The sequence below is a fragment of the Bos grunniens genome, chromosome 15 (genome assembly GCF_055505025.1).
Source record: "Bos grunniens cultivar Pamir isolate PY7600 chromosome 15, Bosgru_T2T1.0, whole genome shotgun sequence".
NCBI classification, from domain to species: Eukaryota; Metazoa; Chordata; class Mammalia; order Artiodactyla; family Bovidae; genus Bos; species Bos grunniens.
The window spans coordinates 66230982-66249642 of NC_141179.1; the positions used below are offsets into that span (position 1 = coordinate 66230982).

Genomic DNA, 18661 nt, shown 5'->3' on the forward strand with positions numbered 1-18661 from the left:
TTTCCCTCACGGCTTATTAAGTTGCTACTTGATTTTGTTCTGACCCTGTATTCAGGGGGCTTCCTTTGAAGAATGAGTAACACTGTATGGATAAGCATACTGAATTTGCATTTCTGATTGTTGTCCTAAGAGATTTGGGGAGCCTGGAAAGATAAAATTAGGCCTCAATCTTCTCTAATCTTCATTCTATAATATATGCATACAGTTTATATAGAGAGGACTGAGAGTAAAGTTTTTCTGGAAAAACCTCACTAAATGATCTAATTGATCCGGTTTCTTCAACTTTGTACTCAAACTGCCATGCAGCAGCTCAGGAGCAATGTAATTGGATATGGTCTTCGTTTGGTAATTCACAGCCCAAGACTCAGGATCAAACAACAGCAGTAGTGACAGGTAAACTGTTAGGTCTCTTGCGCCTCTGTTGTCTTGAATGCCAAGCCTTTCAGTATTAAAGGAAAGGACCTCATTATTATGTCAAAATTTCCTACTGATGCTCTGTCACCGTCCTTAGGGAGAACAAAATCTGGCACCATTTGGTTTAATAGAGAGGCCAATGGATCTGGGGACACGACTGGATTCTGCTCAATGTCCTACTTGTTTTCCTTCTGGCAACATGCACCTAGAATCAGAATTATTTTTCCTTCAGATCTTTGATTAAGAGATTCAATCAGAACACGTCCTCTTAAAAGAAGTCTATTAAAAAATGCATACTCCTGGTTTCCACTGATCTAATTAACACAGCCAATAATAATAACAGGAAAATACTGATTTACAGATGGAAAGTGTAGGCCCCGGACAATTGTTTGGACATCTGCTACCTCAACTGTAAAGTGTAGGAAGTGACCTGTGCTTGATGTAAAAATCTAGGCTTCTAACAAGCTCCCTGGATGTTTGACTATTCATTCTAAGTAGCTATAAAGTGTTTTGACTTAAGAGTTTTTGTGGGAAAAGATTCCAAGTCTGTAACAATGGGATGTTGTTAGCATATCTTCATTTACTAACTTTTGTTGTTGGAGGATATGACCATATTTCAAAATAATTAGAACTTTTTTAATTCAGAAGAAGAGTTATAAAAAAGATCCTTTACAATTGCTTAGCTTATAAGACTAAATAAACTGTATTTTTTATTTTGACAAATATTCCTATAAGGAAAATAGTACTGATATTATGTTATGATTGCATATGATAGTGATTAAGATAACGTTGGAGGGGTGGGGGGGAGATTGAATGCAGAATTTAAATAATGGTATTTTTAAAATGTTTACAAGGTTTATCTTCATCAGACAAATGTTGTGAAGGAAAAGGTCTTGTCAGTACTTCTCCTTGGACCACTTCTGGGCTTTCTTGATAGCTAGAAAAAAGAAGTCTAATTCGCCTTACTATTGTATTTGGGGATTTAATGATGGTTTCAGCCTCTCTGCTTGAACTTTTCTCAGTTTTTGTATCTACTATTTTCTGGCACTAGTGGTGAAGAATTTGCCTGCCATTGCTGGAGACATAAGAGATGTGGGTTCGATCTCTGGGTTGGGAAGATCCCCTGGGGAAGGAAATGTCAACCCAGTCCAGTATTCTCACCTGGGAAATCCCATGGAGAGAGGAGCTTGGTATGCTACAGTTCATAGGGTCGCAAAGAGCTGGACACCACTGAAGTGACTTAGCACATAGCACTATTTTCCACTATTCTTCTGACACACATCATGGCTACAGAAATGGCAGTCTTTGGAAGTTTCCAATCAAGACTCTGGCTTCTAGTCTTGTTAGTGAGATCATTGGGTCACTTCAGTTTGTCTTTCCTGATTGCGTATTCTATTTTCAAAAACGGAGTCTCAAAATGTTCTGTTCTGCTTTGCAGAATCTAGCATTGATGTACAAGTAACCGTGGGCAACGCTGTTTGGGAATTTGGACTCTAACTGGAGAAAAGTGGAATGGCATCTCTTCCAGGCTTTCACCTCAGCTGCCCCTCTGCCATGTGTCTGATATTGTTGGGGCTATGTCTCTGAGGCTGCGGGCAGACGTATTACACCCTAGATTCTTGGAGGATGATATTGGTTGACCAAGATAGAGGGTAGAAGGTGAATAAGGTCAAGGCTGGAACTCCGAAGAGCTGGATTTTAGAAGCACAGACTGTTACTTGTTCAGTCGCCCAGTTGTGTCTGACTCTTTGCAAGTCCATGGACTGCAGCACACCAGGCCTCCCTGTCCCTCACCATCTCCCAGAGTTTGCCCAAGTTCATGTCCATTGCACTGGTGCTGCCATCCAGCCATCTCATCCTCTGACGCCCTCTTCTCCTTCTGCCTTCAATCTTTCCCAGCATCAGCGTCATATGTGGAGAGGATCAATGTCTTGTTCAGTCAACATTTCTAATCATCTGATCTCGTACACAATTTCTCTGCAAAATGATCTTTCTGATGGTGAGGAATATAATACTTTCTGTAAAAGCTCATTGGTGGATAGTTCTGATTATCACCTTTTTATTTCTGTTTATGTATTTATCTATTTAGCTGCACAGAGTCTTCCTTGTTTCTCACAGGCTTTCTCTAGTTGCGGCAAGCGGGGGCTACTTTTGGTTGCGGAGTGAGGGCTTCTCATCAGTTTTCTGGTTGTATGCCAAAATAATGTTGGGAACTGCCGCGTAGCCTTCATTTGCATTCAGAGTTACAGAAATCAAATGCTAGAGAAGATCAAATCTAATAGCTGGGTGAATAGCAAATTGTGAATACAACTGAGGGATTTTTAGAAATGATTGACATGTGTTTAGATTCCAAGGTATTACTGAAGGTGGCCTAGCACAACAAATAGGCACGTGTGAAACTTTTTTATTCTGTTCTTGACAGCCTAGCTTTCATGGCATATGCTTAATAATAAATGCATCTGAAAGCATGGAAAAGTTTATCAGCGTTTTTCTCTTTTACTTCTTTGGCAAGGTTATGTCTATATTTATTCTTTTAACTTCCTTGAAAAGAGTATTCCATTGTAAAGATCATACCCAATTGTCTTTAGATCTATACATTAGCTTGAGACCAGAATATAACAATTTGGAGTATAGAAGTCAAATCTCTCACTTCTTTCTTATAATCTTGGGAATTCGATGTATGTTCTGTGCCTGTTTTTCTTCCTTTGTGAAATGGGTCACTTGGCATTCAGCTCAGCTACTAACGCAAGTCACCACAACAGGTACGGATTCAAGTATCATCTCAGCAGGCTGGGAGCCAACTGAAGAAAATGAAGATGAAAGAGACAGACACCCCAGTTATTCTGGATCAGGCATTGGTGATGATGAAGATTTTATCTCCAGCACCAGTAAGAATAATCAATTCCTATAGAACCATCTGTGCCAGGCTTATCGATTAATCTGAATGAAGCCCGATAGGATCTTTCTTGGGAAATAGTTAATATGAGAAATGAGCATAAGCCTGTGATCACAGGTTAGTTATGCATTGATGAGATTATGAAAGAAGAAACTGATTTTTTTTTTTAATGGAAGCCAAAATATCTTTGGAGGAGACATGGAGGAACTCTTTTATAAAATTCTCAATGCCTCATGTAAATCCTTCCTGTTTTGTTTATTTATGTGTTAAAGCTGAGCTATAACATGACAGTGCCAATTATTAAAGACAAATAGGGAAGCCATTGCGTCATAGTATCCACGTTTGTGACAGTTATAAAACTCTTTTCAGACTAGAGATGGAAATTGAGCTGAAAGGTCCTTTAAAAAATCAAAAATTGGTCTAATACTCTGCCAGATAACTGACTTTCCTATACTTACCTGTTCATGAGCTAAGATACTGCTGAACGAGATGAGACTGCTGAAACTGACTCCATCACAGCTCTGCCTTTTTTTTTTTTTAAAGAAAAGATGTGCCTTTGGGGTGCTAAGTGAGCTCTCTCAGGTCACCAAAGTCCAGTCTGTCCTATTTGAACCTGAGAGCGTCATCCCCAAAAGTATAGCATCCCAGGAGGAAGGGGTCCAAAAGAATAGCTTAGACCTATGCTATTTGAGTATGTGACATTTGAGTATATGACATCAGTACAACAACTACTTGAGGTGAACTATATGCTTTGTATCTAAGCTGTATTCCTTAGCTGGACACCCCTGCAGAGCTTAGAAACTAACAAGGGAGCTCTCTTAGTAACTTCAGAAAGAATACCAAATACCCTCAAAACACTGGAGCTTTACTGTTATACTGTCTGTTGGGTTCAGGATATAGCCGTATCTTCTAGGTTAGGCATCGGGAAAGATGTGGTCTTGATACTTGAGAAACTAAACCCTCTTAAATGGCAAGCCAAACAGATCAACCTGAAAATAAATTGTATGCTCAGGCTCCGGGGGGAGCTTCCCTTGATATCATTTCGTGTCTGCGGCATATTTTTCCATCTCAGCTTGCTTTTCTTCTTGGCACCTATGCGGTTAATTGAGCTGGATGCCCACTTCCTTCTATTGGGGTATGATAACTGCCAGTTTTTCATACTAATTGAGAACGTAGTTCATGATTTTACCTGATTTTATTAACTTGTGAAATAAAATCCAATAGTCTTATCATTCTGAAAAGAGTTTTGTATTATTTGGGTGTCAAAATAAAGTTTGAAAAAATTAGGATGGATTTGCAAATAACCTTTCCAAAAGACGTTGGTTCTGATTTTGTCATGATTCTTCTGTCGTGTGCGTCTCTTCTTCCAGCCCTGTCATGTTTGGGGGTGACAATATCAGGGCAGTGGTGGATGTCTGTTTCTTTTTATTCTAGGGGCGCTGCTGCAATGGTGGTTGGCTACCTATGGTTTTTCCTACTGAATGTACGCATCTTGGTTTTCTTTTCGTTGGCTATGAATGGCTTGCTCATGAAATGCTCTGTATTTGATGAGAATTTCTGACGTGTTTGATAAATATTCAGAAATACATAGCTCATCACATGGCTGTTCTAGGTAGATATTCTGCCTTTGAATCGTCAGTAGGAAAGCTGTGGCTCCTCAGGGTGTTTCTTTCCCCATCATGCTACTAACGAAGTAAAGTGGTCATCACGGCATAACTTTCAAGCATCTACTCTTCAGCTCGAGCATCTACTGTAAGCACGCCTGTCGGTGTTAGAGATTCCTTGGGTTTTCAAGTGCAGAGGGTTGTTACAGACTGCATGGATGTGCAACGCGTTGATGTCTTTGGTTCTCCTCGGTGGAGGGCTGGTGTTTTCAAAGCTGTCCTTCCTCCTGCTGCAGCTTCTTTGGCTGCTTTCTCCAGGAGATCTCATGTTCTGACCTCCACGTGTTCTCTGACAGAATGCGAAGGACACTGAGATACTTAACAGTATGGCTGAGTCAAGCTGAAGCCACTCTCCACTGTCCCTTCGTTTCTGCTCCACCATCTATACAGCCTGGTATAGATGAATGACTCTGTAGACTACAGAAGGGAGAAATGTACAAAACAAATGGTGAAGGCTCAAGAAATAACATTCTCCTAATTACTTGAATCATCATTGTCACAGTTTCTACCACACCACGGGTTTTTACCCACCCACAAGAGAACCAGAATTGGATCCAAAGGAACCCAGACCATTCGAATCCAGAAGCATCACTTCAGACAACCACAAGGATGACTGGTAATGGGTTATGCATACTTAAAGAATTTTTTTTCCCCCTCAAAGTCTTTGGTGCTGCAAATGTCAATCATCAGGACACAGTGGGGAAATTTAGTTAATATTTCATCACAAATTCTTAATGAACTTTCATGAGCTTGAAACTTGATTGAAACTTGAAACTTGAAGCTTGAACTTCCATTCAGCTTGAGTCATTTGTCAATTATATCATCTGGGCATAAGATATTTTACATTGCTTCATTATAAAACTGAACATGTTAAAATAGTTTGCGGGGCTGCCCTTGACAAAATTCTATGTGCTTTGGTTTTCTCTTGGGAGAGATTAGTGATATCACACAAAAGTATTAAGAGTTGATGCTCAGAGGTACTACTTAGACATTGAACCATTAGATGGCACGTACTTTAATGAAAAAAAAACAACACACAGAACCATCCAAAACCGGTTGATAAAAAGTCACAATGTATATAACCATCGTCACGACAGATGTGGACAGAAGTAGTACCAGTGCTTACGGAGAAAGCTGGACCCAGGAACCACACTCCTCTCGCAGTCACCGTGGGTATCATGATGAAGAGGAGACCCCGCATTCTACAAGCACAAGTAAGAAGGATGGCAGTCAGCAGTTCTGGTTTAGTTGAGTAGTGAAGTCACTCCAGAGAGTAGGGAAAAGACATGGGCTACATCTTCTATCTCCACACAGTAATTTCTTTTATCCCCAGAGCATAAAAAGCTGCCAAATCTGCACATGGTTTCTTAGAAATGGGAATTAAAAATACTAACTTGTCAAGTTGCCCAAAAGGCCAAAATGTTTAAAAATATCTAAGATACGGTTTTTTGTGTTAAAGATTCCCAGAGACTCCATTTGGGGAGTTTGTGTGTTTTTACGGAAATGTCTGAAGGAGAGTGTGTTCTTTCGGTGCTTAGCAGTGGCATGTAAAAGAAAGGGTGACAGGTGCAAGGATCTTGGGAACTCTTTGCTTTCTTTGAGAAATCCAGCTTCTTTTTCATGTTCTGTTTCTCACCCCATTGTAGAAACACCTCCCTTGTCCTCTTGGGAGGAAAGACAGTCACTTAGATGGACTATATTTGAATTCCTTGACTGTTCTTTTTCTGTTTTTAAGCTCAGGGTAATTTGGGGGAAGGCTTTGATGCTGTTTTTACTTATATGCAAACATCTCAGGTTTCCTAAAGCAATTTCAAGTCTTTCTACTGGCCTATGAGGATAGGACAAAAAAGAAGTAAGTATATTCTCTTCTTTTTTTGTCTCTCTCAGAGATGCCTATATTTGGTATAAAAGAAGCTTTAATTTAGGATAACAGCTCGTAGCATTATAGAAATTATAGTTCAACCATGGTTCTTATAGCCTTAAACACTCCAAAAGCAAAAAATGTAAGAAACAATCACTAAAAGTCAAAGGAGTTTGGGAATCCATGGTTTGAAGATGTCTTCAGACAAAAAAGAAACTTTCAGACATCAGCTAGGACTGAATAGATTAGGACTGAACATCCTGAGCATTGTGACCTTGCCTGGTGGCTTGGACAGTAAAGAATCTACCCACAATGCGGGAGACCTGGGTTTGATTCCTGAGTTGGAAAGATTCCCTGAAGAAGGAAATGGCAACCCACTCCAGTACTCCGATATTGTTGCCTGGAGAATCCCCATGGACAGAGGAGCCTGGTGGGCTTCGGTCCAGGGGGTCGCAAAGAGCTGGAAGCTACTAAGCACAGCACAGAGCATCGTACTGAATACACCAAACAGGCCTGCGTCTCATTATTGACCACAATAGATTTGATATACACATGAGGATTATGGGCTGAGTTAACAAAAAGTCTAATGAAATAAGAAACAGACATAAGAGAAATAAATAAGAAACAGAAATTTCTTCAGAATGGGATTCTGTACCAGTCCCTTTGGGTCCTAATAGTTTATCTTAGAAATTATTAAGACAGTTTGTACCTAAAAGTTTGTATTATTTAAGTGTACTATTTAAGAGGCTGGGAATTAATGAGCCTATTGTCAAAAAGTAGTGGGGGAGGGGGATGAATACTGGAGGGTAGCTGAAAAACAGGACATAACAAAACTTAACACAGAGTGGCAGCTGCTTCAGCAATTCTTTTATGAGGACTTGCAAAACATCAAGTGATTCTGGCTGGCAATTTCTAGGCTTTATCAAAAAAACATCTACAGCTTCTAGAAGAGAGTCAATCTTTGTATTTGCAATGGAAATCCTATAGTCTGCTAACCCATATTTTGAAGACAACAGAGGGTTACTGGCTATTTAAAGGATCATTCTGTTTATAAAGATAGTGGTAGAGTACAGAATAGTGTGTGCATTTTTTTCTTTTTCTTTTCTTTTCTTTTTGACTTTAATCAGTTTATATTTGGGTTAAATTTTCTTTTTTCTTTTTTTTTTGGTAATTACATCCAGTGTTGTTTCTATCTTCATTATTTGTCAGGAGGTAGTGATTTAATCAGGGGAGGTAAAACTTAAGATTTTTATTTTTTCCCCTCCCTCTGGATAACCTGTTAACTTCAGGAATGTTTTGGCCAATGCAAGGGTAAAATGAGGGCAGTAAGTTTTATTTTTTTAAATGTCTTTGCTGTTGTCAAGTCACACACATTATTTTCTAAAATAATGAAATAAGTTTTACAAGCTGCAAACTGTACTTCAGCCTGGCAAGTTTATACAGTCTCTTTTTCTTTTTTTATTGAGGTATAGTTGATGTACAGTATTTAACACTCTCATTTTCTTGATGAACAGAACTTCAGTGTTAGTCACAATGGATGAAAATGTCAATGACTTTCTGATTCTTCCCAAAGGCACCCTGGTACAATTTTATTTCATTCATTTTGTCCTTTTTAAAACTAGACAATTACAACATTGAGTGCTTGAAATTTTAAGCCTGTCACACGCTCTTATAAAGCCAAACACTGGTTAGAAAGGTTTTAGATAATGTCAAACATTGGCTAGAAGAGTTTTCTTCTACTGAATTAAATTTGTTAAAATGTGATTTTGACAATTTTAGAGGCTCCATAGACATAACCTCGTAACATGTCAGTGGAATAACATCTCAATCATTCCCAGCATCTTTCGTGCTAGGCAAATGCACTGCTGGTACATTTCCCAGTGTGTGCGATGTTGAGTCATATGACCACTATTTGAGAAGGCTTCCTTCCTTCCTACTAGGCTGATCTCATCATAGATTGTTATATAATATACTCCTCTCCCTCAAATCACTGAAGACAAGAGGTTAATTTTTTGAATAAACAGTTCTTTCAGGCAGGGTATGTGAGGCCATAAACTCTAGTAAAATGAGAATAGTACTAGGAATTCATAGACTGTGATCTAGTTATAACTGTGCTGATCTGGCGATGTGATTTTGAGCAAATCACAACTTCTCTGGGCCCCAGTTTTCTCACCTGAAAGGACTAAAGGATTTAGACTAAAGGCCATCTGATTTCTAATATCCCCTTCAAAGTTACCAGTGGTCTCTCTCTTTCTTGCTGTCCCTTTCTGCCTCCTGTCCCACCTGTATATGTGTTTAAGGTAGAAAGCTATGTTTTGGTAAGGAAAGTAATTGAACAGTAACAGCTCACCATGGACATTCTTCTCACAGCCCAGGCACCCGCTACTAGTACAGCAGAAGAAACATCTACCCAGAAAGAGCAGTGGTTTGAGAGTGGAAGGCCTGGGGAATTTTCCCACACACCAAAAGAAGACTCTCATTCAACAGCAGGGACAACTGGTAATGCATGGTCTCACAGGCAGACTTGGGTGAAAATTTCCTCGGGTGTTAAATGCCGGGCATTAAGGACAGTGAACAAGAAAAATTGGAAATAATTGTCACAAGATGTTACAGTCTCTTAATCAATGACCATGCAGTCACATGGTCACAGAGCCAGCCCTTACGTGCTCATAATAAATCACAGAAATGGATACAGACACAGAAAGGAGACACAGAGAATATGTCCTTGCGCGTGTCACTTTCGGATCTAATGTCGGCATCCCCTGGGGAGACTGTAGAAGAGACTCTGATCGTATAAAATACTACCTTTTCTTTTGTAAAGGAATCTTCTCCATGATGTGGGTCCAGGCTTTACAACACAGTTCTATAAAATACTGGGCTTGTTAGAAGGCTTTTGGTCAGAAAACTCTCAGTAGTTGAAGAAATGGAGCCAGACATTTTGAGACAAACACCTGTCTGGTGTCATTTAGCCTTTTGTCATGTTTATTTGGAGATTTCTCCTCGAATATACAATAGTTTCTTCTTAAATTAAAAAAAAAAAAACCCGCCTCTATACTTGAACTGTGGAATTGGGGAGACTGGAGTCAAGTCTTGTCATCTCTTGTCATTTCTAAGCGTTGCCTGATAACTTCACTCTGCCAGCTCCTATGCATGTGTGATGGAAGCCTTGAAATGCATCCTGTCTTGTAAAAGAATGTGAATTCCATATCCTTACTTGATAGCAGTGGGAAATATTCCTGTGTTTCCATTTGCAAAATAGGATATAACGCATGATTTTCTTCCGGTGTGTGGCAGCTTCTGGATTCATAGCTGTCAGAGGATGAATTCAGTGACTGGCTATATGATGTGGTTGTTGCCAAGGGTCACTATTGTCATCTTTTCTACCTCTGCGTCTTCATTGGCTCAGAATGAAGCCAAAGCACATGCTGCATTCTTATGTCACTGGTGCCATAATCTCACTGTTGGGTGGTACTGCTTCTAATGGAGTCCATTCATGCTTTTGAGATGAATGGCATTGACTCTCCTGTCTGTCTGGGGGGTGGGGAAGCTGTTACCTGACTCCTTCCCTGCATCTCTACTGGCCTCACGTGCGTTTCACCGGGATGTGGTTGTCTAGGAATGATCTCGTGTGCTTGGACTCCTGCACTTCCTCCTTCCAGGGATGGTGGCAATGTGGTGTGGGTGAAGAACTATTTCTCCTCCATCTTTACTATAACTTCTCATCTACCCACTAGAGAAGTTATTAGTGCTTTTGCATCCTCTAGTTCACATGCTGATTGCCAGGGAAAATGAGCATGAATGAAACTGTACCTGCTAAAACTTTCTGCATTTATGCAACTTCCCAGCCCTCTAGACCCAGAAGACGGTTTCGTTGTCTTGAGTAGAGAATATAGTCTTAAAAAAAAAAATCAGTGTATCCCTGGCTAGATGTCAACTAACACTTTGATAATTGCTTAAACTGCATAGTCACAACAGCCTCGACGCACGTCAGCCATCCTCATCAAAGAGTAACAACGCAGAGCCAAGAGGACAGTTCCTGGACTTATGTCTTCGACCCAGTCTCGCATCCAATGGGGCGAGGTCATCAAACAAAAAGAAGGATGGGTAATAATCTCTGAGCTCTTTTATATATTATGTTTTAGAAAGCCACCAAATGGCTGTTTTCCTAGAAGGATCCCTTTGGCTTTAGACCAGTCTGCTTTCCAGAAGAACTTTGTTTCTTCCAAAATTAGTTTTCTTAGTAAGACTGATATGCATATACATCTGAATCTGAAGTCCTGGGCAAGAGCGGAGAATTTGGCAGGAGAGTAAAGAAGGATTAGTCCTAAAATGATGGGAATGGAAGTCATTTTCTCTGAAGAGGAGTAGTCTCAAGATTTCTTTTCCAGGTACTTCCAAGTACAGGGTTTTAAAAAGAATGAAGTGATAGATCCAGTGACTATTTCCATTATAGACCCACGATAAAACTTCTTGTCTTTGGTAGAGAAATGTTAGAGGTCAAAAATTCCAAACAAGTAACTAAAAGACTCCGGAAAATTGTGTGAATTACTCCTGGAAATTTAGAAATAAAATACACTACTCAGTGACTTAGGATTTGCACCACCCTTCTCCTCCTTCAGTCGCTCAGTCATGTCCGACTCTTTATGACCCCGTGGACTGTAGCCCATCAGGCTCCTCCATCCATAGGATTCCCCAAGCAAGAATACTGGAGTGGGTTGCTATTTCCTTCTCCAGGGATCTTCCCGACCCAGGGATCGAAACCGGGTCTCCCGCATTGTGGGCATATGCTTTAACCTCTGAGCCACCAGGGAAGCCCTCCATAAATGTTTGTGAATTGAAAGCATGGACAGCTTTTATACAGGATGGAATCATTGTTTTATTAATTAGCATTCTTATTTACCTATTGGAGAAGGAAATGGCAACCCACTCCAGTATTCTTGCCTGGAAAATCCCTTGGGCAGAGGAACCTGGTGGGCTATAGTCCATGGGGGTCGTGGTGAGTCGGACACAACTTAGTGAGTAAACAGCAATTTACCTATACGCAATTCAAAAACAGAATTAAACAAGAGAGAGTGAGAAAAAGACTAGCTGGAGCTCGACAACAGTGGAAGATTATTATTGTATTTGACACAATTTTAAATTTAAAAGAAATGTTTCCTTTATCAGAATCAGGTGACAACTTTCCTGAGAGAATCTGTAAGAATTGGTAGCAAGTGGTGCCCCTCTTTTCCCAGTGTTTGCCAAGAAGAAGAATCCATGTTCTGTTCTAAATCCATGGATAGAATTATGCAATTTTATTAATTTTTAAAAATTTAACAAGATGTCTTGATCACAGACATGTAACATTCCACAAAGGGAGATCAACCAAGAGAACAAATATGGTGATAATGAATTTTCAGTCATAGTTTCAAATATATTTTTTGGATCCAAATTCCCAAGGGTATGCACTGCACAGGACTTATTGAAGCGAGTTCTCAGAATGCAACATAATGTCTCTCAGTATTGAGTTAAGCAAAGTTATCTCCAAAATGAATCCAGTAGTTTCCGTGGTCTCATTTCTCCAGAACATTGTAACTATGTTGTACCCAAATATTAATGATCATATATCCCTTAAAGTATGACTATATTAAATATCTGCTAATGTAATTGTACTTTATGTTCAGTGCATTATGGAGACACGCAGTGTGCAGATAATTCATGGTCCATGTTCTTAAGGTAGAGCTCCCCAGGTGGTGCTGATGGCAAAGAACCCACCTGCCAATGTGAGAGGCATAAGAGACGTGAGTTTGATCCCTGGGTCAGAAAGATCCTCTGGAGGAGGAAATGGCAACCCACTTTGTATTCTTGGCTTGAGACTCCCATGGACAGAAGAGTCTGGTAGGCTACAGTCCATATGGTCACAAAGAATCAGACATGACTGAAGCGACTTAGCAGTCACATGCATGCTCTGAAGGGACTTAAAAGTTAGCTAGGAAAACAGCTTCAAAATAGATCTAACAGTATGAGATAGTAAGTAATAGATGTCAAATGAACATTGCTAGCAATAAACACAAAAGAAATTCTGAGGATCCCTTGGAGAACCTCAGAGAAAGGTAGATTGGATCTGGTTTTTGAAAAATGGGAAAAAAAATCTGGTTAGTTAGAGAAAGGAAGTAGGGGAATTTTTTTTTTTTTTTTTAGGGAAAAAAACACATATAAGGAGAGGTTAAAGGAAAGAAAGCCAAGGAAATGAATTTGACAGAGTGAGTGGATCCGTATGTCACAAAGAAAGATGAGTGTGAATGGTGGGGTTGGGGCCATTATGTTGTGCGGCTGAAATGCCGCGTGTAGACCCAAACACACATTTTATGCACATGGTGGCTGGAGGCTCTGATGATACCCATTGTGGAAAACCAAGCCAGTAAAAGAGCTTCACGGTCAATATTGTCTTCATGTGGATGAACAGAAAGGGTTTTCATCAAATTGATGATGTCAAGAACATTATAATTGGCTTCAACCATAGAATGGTGTCACGCCTCTTAAAGGATTCTCCTTATAAAAGGAAAGATGAACAAGAGTGTCTAGAGCCATCAGCAGGCTGGACATTTTCTGGGAGAATATCCATTTGGGGTTTTGACTTGGATTAGCCAGACTTTCCTCTTTTTTAGCAATTACTACTACTACTATTATTTTAAAATAATAGAGTCAGCCACATTTTGTTCTACGAAGACCCTGATGTGCAGTGGAAAGGCTACAGTGTAGATGTGGGTCCCTAATATTCCAGTGTTCCCCTCTGGAGTCATTTGGAACAGATTAAACCTCCCCAGAGGCAGCAGAGTGGGTGGGCTTTGAATCCAAGAACTGGCAATAGCGGTGGTGTTTATGGCTTATGTGGCCTCTGTTTCACTCGGGACTTGTTATTTCAGCAGAACTGATTTGTGATAGTTATTAGAAACAGTTTCTATAAATAGTTCAGTGAAATTTCTATGTAGTTCAACATTATACATGTTACATTCCAAAGACATCTCCTACGTATGTGTATGGGAAGAAGGATTCATTGATATCCAATGCTTATTCTTTGCCCTAGAAATCCCCATGGCTTCCATCTAGATGGTATGGGATGCTGATTTGATTTATACTTTGAGTTCATGAAGCAAAAGAGGAGAAAATGAGGGAAGAGAACTGTAACAACATTTTTTTTTTTTTGCCAAGTCAAGAGGGTGTGACAAAATTGTGCCTGAACCAGTGCACTTTATCTTTTATCCACATGTCAGATCACTGGCTTACCCCGTGTCTCAGCAGTACACAATGCACCTGCCAATTCAGTAGACACAAGAGAGGCGGGTTCGATCCCTGAGTCGGGAAGATCCCTTGGAGGAGGGCATGGCAACCCACTCCAGTATTCTTGCCTGGAGAATTCCATGGACTGAGGAGCCTGGTAGGCTGCAGTCCATGGGGTCTCACAAGACTGAAGCAACTGAGCATGCTGCATGCATAGATCATTTGTATAGAACAGGACAAGTCACACATGGGTTATATGTCTGTCTCTCTGCAAGGCTTAGGAGGCCCATCATGTACTCATTTAGCATTCTTCCAGACTCAGCAAAAAACAACAAAGATTGTAGCTTTCATACCACTCAGCCTTTAAATGAAAGCCAGTTACTTCTTGGGAGGCCCTTTTGGAGAAATGATCATTTATTTCAGTTCTGGAGACGTGAATTAGTATGTGCTTTCTTTCCTCTCATGCAGGTTTGAATGTAAGCATTATTTATCTCTAGACCAGAAATGACCTTCAAATAGCAGTTAGGAAACAAAGCAATAACACTGGTTTAATTCCTTCACATACAGACACCAGCCCTAGTACAACGCTTCAACCTTCTGCAGATCCAAACATGAGTTCCGTGGGAGACTTGGACAGGACAGGACCTCTCTCAATGACAACTCGTAAGGATAAAGACACTCAGCCTCTTGACCTGTATTCTTGCTTCAGCTCTTGCTCTCCTTGGCCCTGATGCAGGGCTTGGTGGTGGTATAGCTCATTCAGTGCTGTGTGGTTCAGCTCAACTCAGAATATCAAATCTGTCTTCCTTGTCTTTGTTTTCTGGGTGGTTCTTTAAATCTGATTATACCTTCATTTGTGGTGGTTTCCTCTTTATGTTAAAAAGGAAAAGGATGTGGGACTCCATTCCACTTGATTTTCCTGCTCTGAGTTAGTGAAATTGAAGACCACAGCTAGGGTAGTGGTATCTCTCTGTTTTAACTGACCAGTTCCTTGTGAGTCCCATCTTTCAATCAAGGCAGAAGAAGGGTAGCATTTTTCAGTGGTTGTAAAAAGATGGTTTGGGGCTAGATAATCTCAGAGAGTAGGGGAATCACATTAGCCTGTAGAGGAGGATCAAGACAATTTTTTGACAATTGACATTGTCAAAATGTGGCAGGGCCCTGGGAATAAAAGAAGAACATTTGCTCATATCTCTTCCTATCACTAAAACATCTGGCAGAAACAATGCTAAACGTCTAGTGGCCTTAACATCCACCATAGGTGCAGGGCTATCCCAGAGATCAACATAAAGTCATCCATAATTTCTTTGCAGAGTATTAAAGAAATCCAGAATTACGAGGGCCTCATTTCACTGCTTGCTAGACATACTGGGCAGAGTCTTTTCATGTGAGCCCTTTCAGGCAAAGGGGAAAAATCAACAAGCATGTGTTCATTGTCAAGAATGTAAATAACCCAGCAACCAGGCTTCAAAGGAGATGCAAATAAGCCTAAAACTGGTCCCTGCCAATGAAGGGTCGTATAGTCCTCCTTTATGCCCCTGTTGACTTGTTGTGTTGTGGGGTTTGGGATTTGTTGGCTGTCTTTCTCCTGGTTGTAATATTTACTGGGTAGTGGACATGGTTTAGTGGTATGCTTTATGGTGTGCTTACACCTGTAACTCAGAGGTCAGTCCTTTTCTTAGAAGAACACAAAATAAATTAACTCAGAACAATGAAAACCATTTCAGATATGGGCAACGGTTCAATCAGAAATTGATATGTATCAGTGAGGGCCCTGTATTTGCCCAGACAAGCGTTTCCTGGCCTTTCAGTGCATTGATGAGAATCCTCATCCACAAATGAGATTAAAAAGCTAATCATGGAGTGCAGTGGTGACCTAAGTGTTTCCTTGTGTAAATTTGATCTGAGTTACTTGAGCAGGTTATTCTAGATGAACTTCTTCCTCTTCTGTGGTTACAGGTACACTACCTGCTCTGCTGGCGTTTACTTTCCCTGTAGTCACACTTCTTACACACAGTGACATTGCTCTTGGTGGCTGATAGGAGCACCGGGGTTCAAGTGTTCCTTTTGCTTTGTCTCTGTTTTCGGGTTTTCCCTGAGTGACAGGAAGCAGTGCTATAATTGGGCCAGGATGATCCAGGGTGGACAAAGTTTTGGCTTAGATTCCATCTTGGCACTTCACCTTGTTTATTATACAGAAAAACAAAACCAGCTAAGGGGCAAAGCAGAATTCTGTTGTGCATTTCTTTCAGTCAGAGGAGAATGGCATGCAAACACCTTGGTATTCCTATGTACCTACCCATCTGACTGTATCAGATCCTCCCTGTCAGCAGATAATGGAGGATTTGTCTCATGGCCCCCAATTAATACTGGACTCATCCCTCATTGAAACAGAGCAGAGTGATACTCACAGCTTCTCTCCATCGCATGGCGGCTTAGAAGAAGACCAAGGCCACTCAACGACTGCTGCTCCAACATCTATCAGTAAGAACTGTAAAGCCCACGTGGCTTCAGCTATTGAGAAAAATCAATCAACCATGTGTGCTTTTGCAGTGTCTTTGGTGGAGGTACATCAGTTGGTTGTTGTCATGCTGTTACTCCTGATCAGAAGGTGTGGCTGGTGATGGTTCTCTGACTTTTCTGCTTGGTAGATCTCTTAGCAGCCATTGTCTATTAAATGCAAACTATATTTTCTTAATCTTCAAGTTTGGGTTTCTTAAACCCTAGAGTTAGTGACTTTGTTTAAGAGTAACAGATTGCTGGTGTGTGATTGGGTGGAAAAATCTGAATTACAGCACTCTCTATTTTCCTTGCATTAATAATATTATTTTGCCATTTATCCTCTGGACCACAAATCCCTGGTGCAGGTGACCAAGAAGCAGTTCAAGGAAAGGAAAGAATAATCAAAGCCTCACATCTTTGAAACTTTGCATTTGCTATCCCAACTGCACAGCTTCATTTTACCTTTCAATTCAGTAACATGTTTTTTCCTCTTCATCAGCGGTGGGTTCAATTGAGTAAGAACTCAAGATTATGTAGTACCCGAGTTTCAAGGTAACAGTTCTAGAGGCATAAACTGTATTTGAATAAGCCAGGCAGATGTTGCAATGAATGTCTCTTCTAGATATTAGGACTGCCACTCTCTTCCACGGAATGATGTCCAGATGGTATTGACTGCAAAATATTGATTCTGTTCAATAGGGTGACAAACTGCACCATCTTTTGCTCCATGTTCACAAATAACAAGTGAAAAGTTTTTGCAGCATTTGCACATGCTGAAGACAAGCATGTTTTGGGTGGTGATCTTACCAATGTGGGTTTACCGTTGATTCCACCTCCACACAGATAGGAACGATGGCAGAAGAGGTGGAAATCTTCCTGAAGATGCAACTGCTTCAATGGAAGGTTACACTCATTCTCCAGACACAAATGAATACACAACCCTCACCCCAGTGACCCCTACTAAGACTGGGTCCCCTGGAGTTACTGAAGTTACTATTGTTGGAGATTCCACCTCTAAGGCTGATCTTACTTTACCAGGTAATTTGGCCATTTGATATCTGGTTTGCTTTCTCTATAGGAAGAAACAACATATACTTTCATATAGTAAAGAACGTCTTCTCTGTGTAGACTGTAATTAGATTGATTTGTGTCGTGGGAATGGCTTTCATCACAGGTCATCATTCTAATGCAGTAGATTTACTTTAGATGAATAATGCTTTTATTTACCTGTGTAATTTCCATTTATTTTTTGTGACTTGGTTGTTATGGTAGAATTTCTTTCTTTGTCTTATTCCTGACCTTCTGATATATTTAACTGAACCATATGAAATCGACATTTTTGTAAGTAAAAGTAGTCAAGTATCAGTTTCATTTGATTCAGCTAATATATGCTGCTTATGTAAGGTTTTATCCAACTTGTGAATAATTTCCCTGTACTAATATCTTTGCTCTGAAATTATTCTTTTATTGGTGATAGATTGGTGAATTTTATTTTTGGTGAAGGGCTTATGGATGGATACCTCTTCTAATTATGGTGTACACTTTAAATTTCATGATTTAATCTACATTATGACTAGCTACCCTTTCTCAGACAGAGAGGCCTGGCGTGCTGCGGTTCATGGGGTCCCAAAGAGTCGGACATGACTGAGCTACTGAATTGAACTGAACTGACCCTTTCTCTTGTAAGAGCAAAGAGTTGATCGAAGATGACTTATTCAATTAAGTTACACGTGGATCTAGCCATCCTTCCCACTTCTACTTTTGTTTCTCTGTTTGCATTAAGAAACTAATATTGAAGAAAAGGGAACTGCAAAATACTTACCCTAGCTAAGAAACTAAAATTGAACTATCTCTTCCTGGTGCCAGATATTTAAGTGTTCTTACTATTCAACCATTAAGGAATATTAAAGATCCGTTATTTTAAACATATACATACATATATATATGTAGTAGCACATGTCTTTTCCTACCCCATACCCCCTCAAATGAACAATAAATCTCATGGGAACTCAATATATAAGGCAGATGACAGGTGTGATGCCATGACTGTTGTGGGACAGAATG

General features: G+C 40.1%; 1 protein-coding gene across 10 annotated transcripts in view; it reads left to right on the forward strand.

Annotated features, from left to right (window-relative positions):
- Positions 1-18661, forward strand: part of CD44 (CD44 molecule (IN blood group)) — an 87917-nt gene that overhangs the window by 51613 nt on the left and 17643 nt on the right. The window contains exons 6-13 of one of the 10 annotated variants that reach the window (XM_086338637.1): positions 3177-3302; positions 5477-5590; positions 6072-6188; positions 9206-9334; positions 10802-10939; positions 14663-14758; positions 16490-16579; positions 17441-17635. The exons of 1 other annotated variant lie outside the window; for it this stretch is intronic. In XM_086338637.1, coding sequence (XP_086194763.1) covers positions 3177-3302; positions 5477-5590; positions 6072-6188; positions 9206-9334; positions 10802-10939; positions 14663-14758; positions 16490-16579; positions 17441-17635 — 1005 coding nt within the window. The remainder of the gene's footprint in view (positions 1-3176; positions 3303-5476; positions 5591-6071; positions 6189-9205; positions 9335-10801; positions 10940-14662; positions 14759-16489; positions 16580-17440; positions 17636-18661) is intronic. 8 more of the 10 variants (XM_086338638.1, XM_086338639.1, XM_086338640.1 and 5 more) reach the window with 8 other exon arrangements.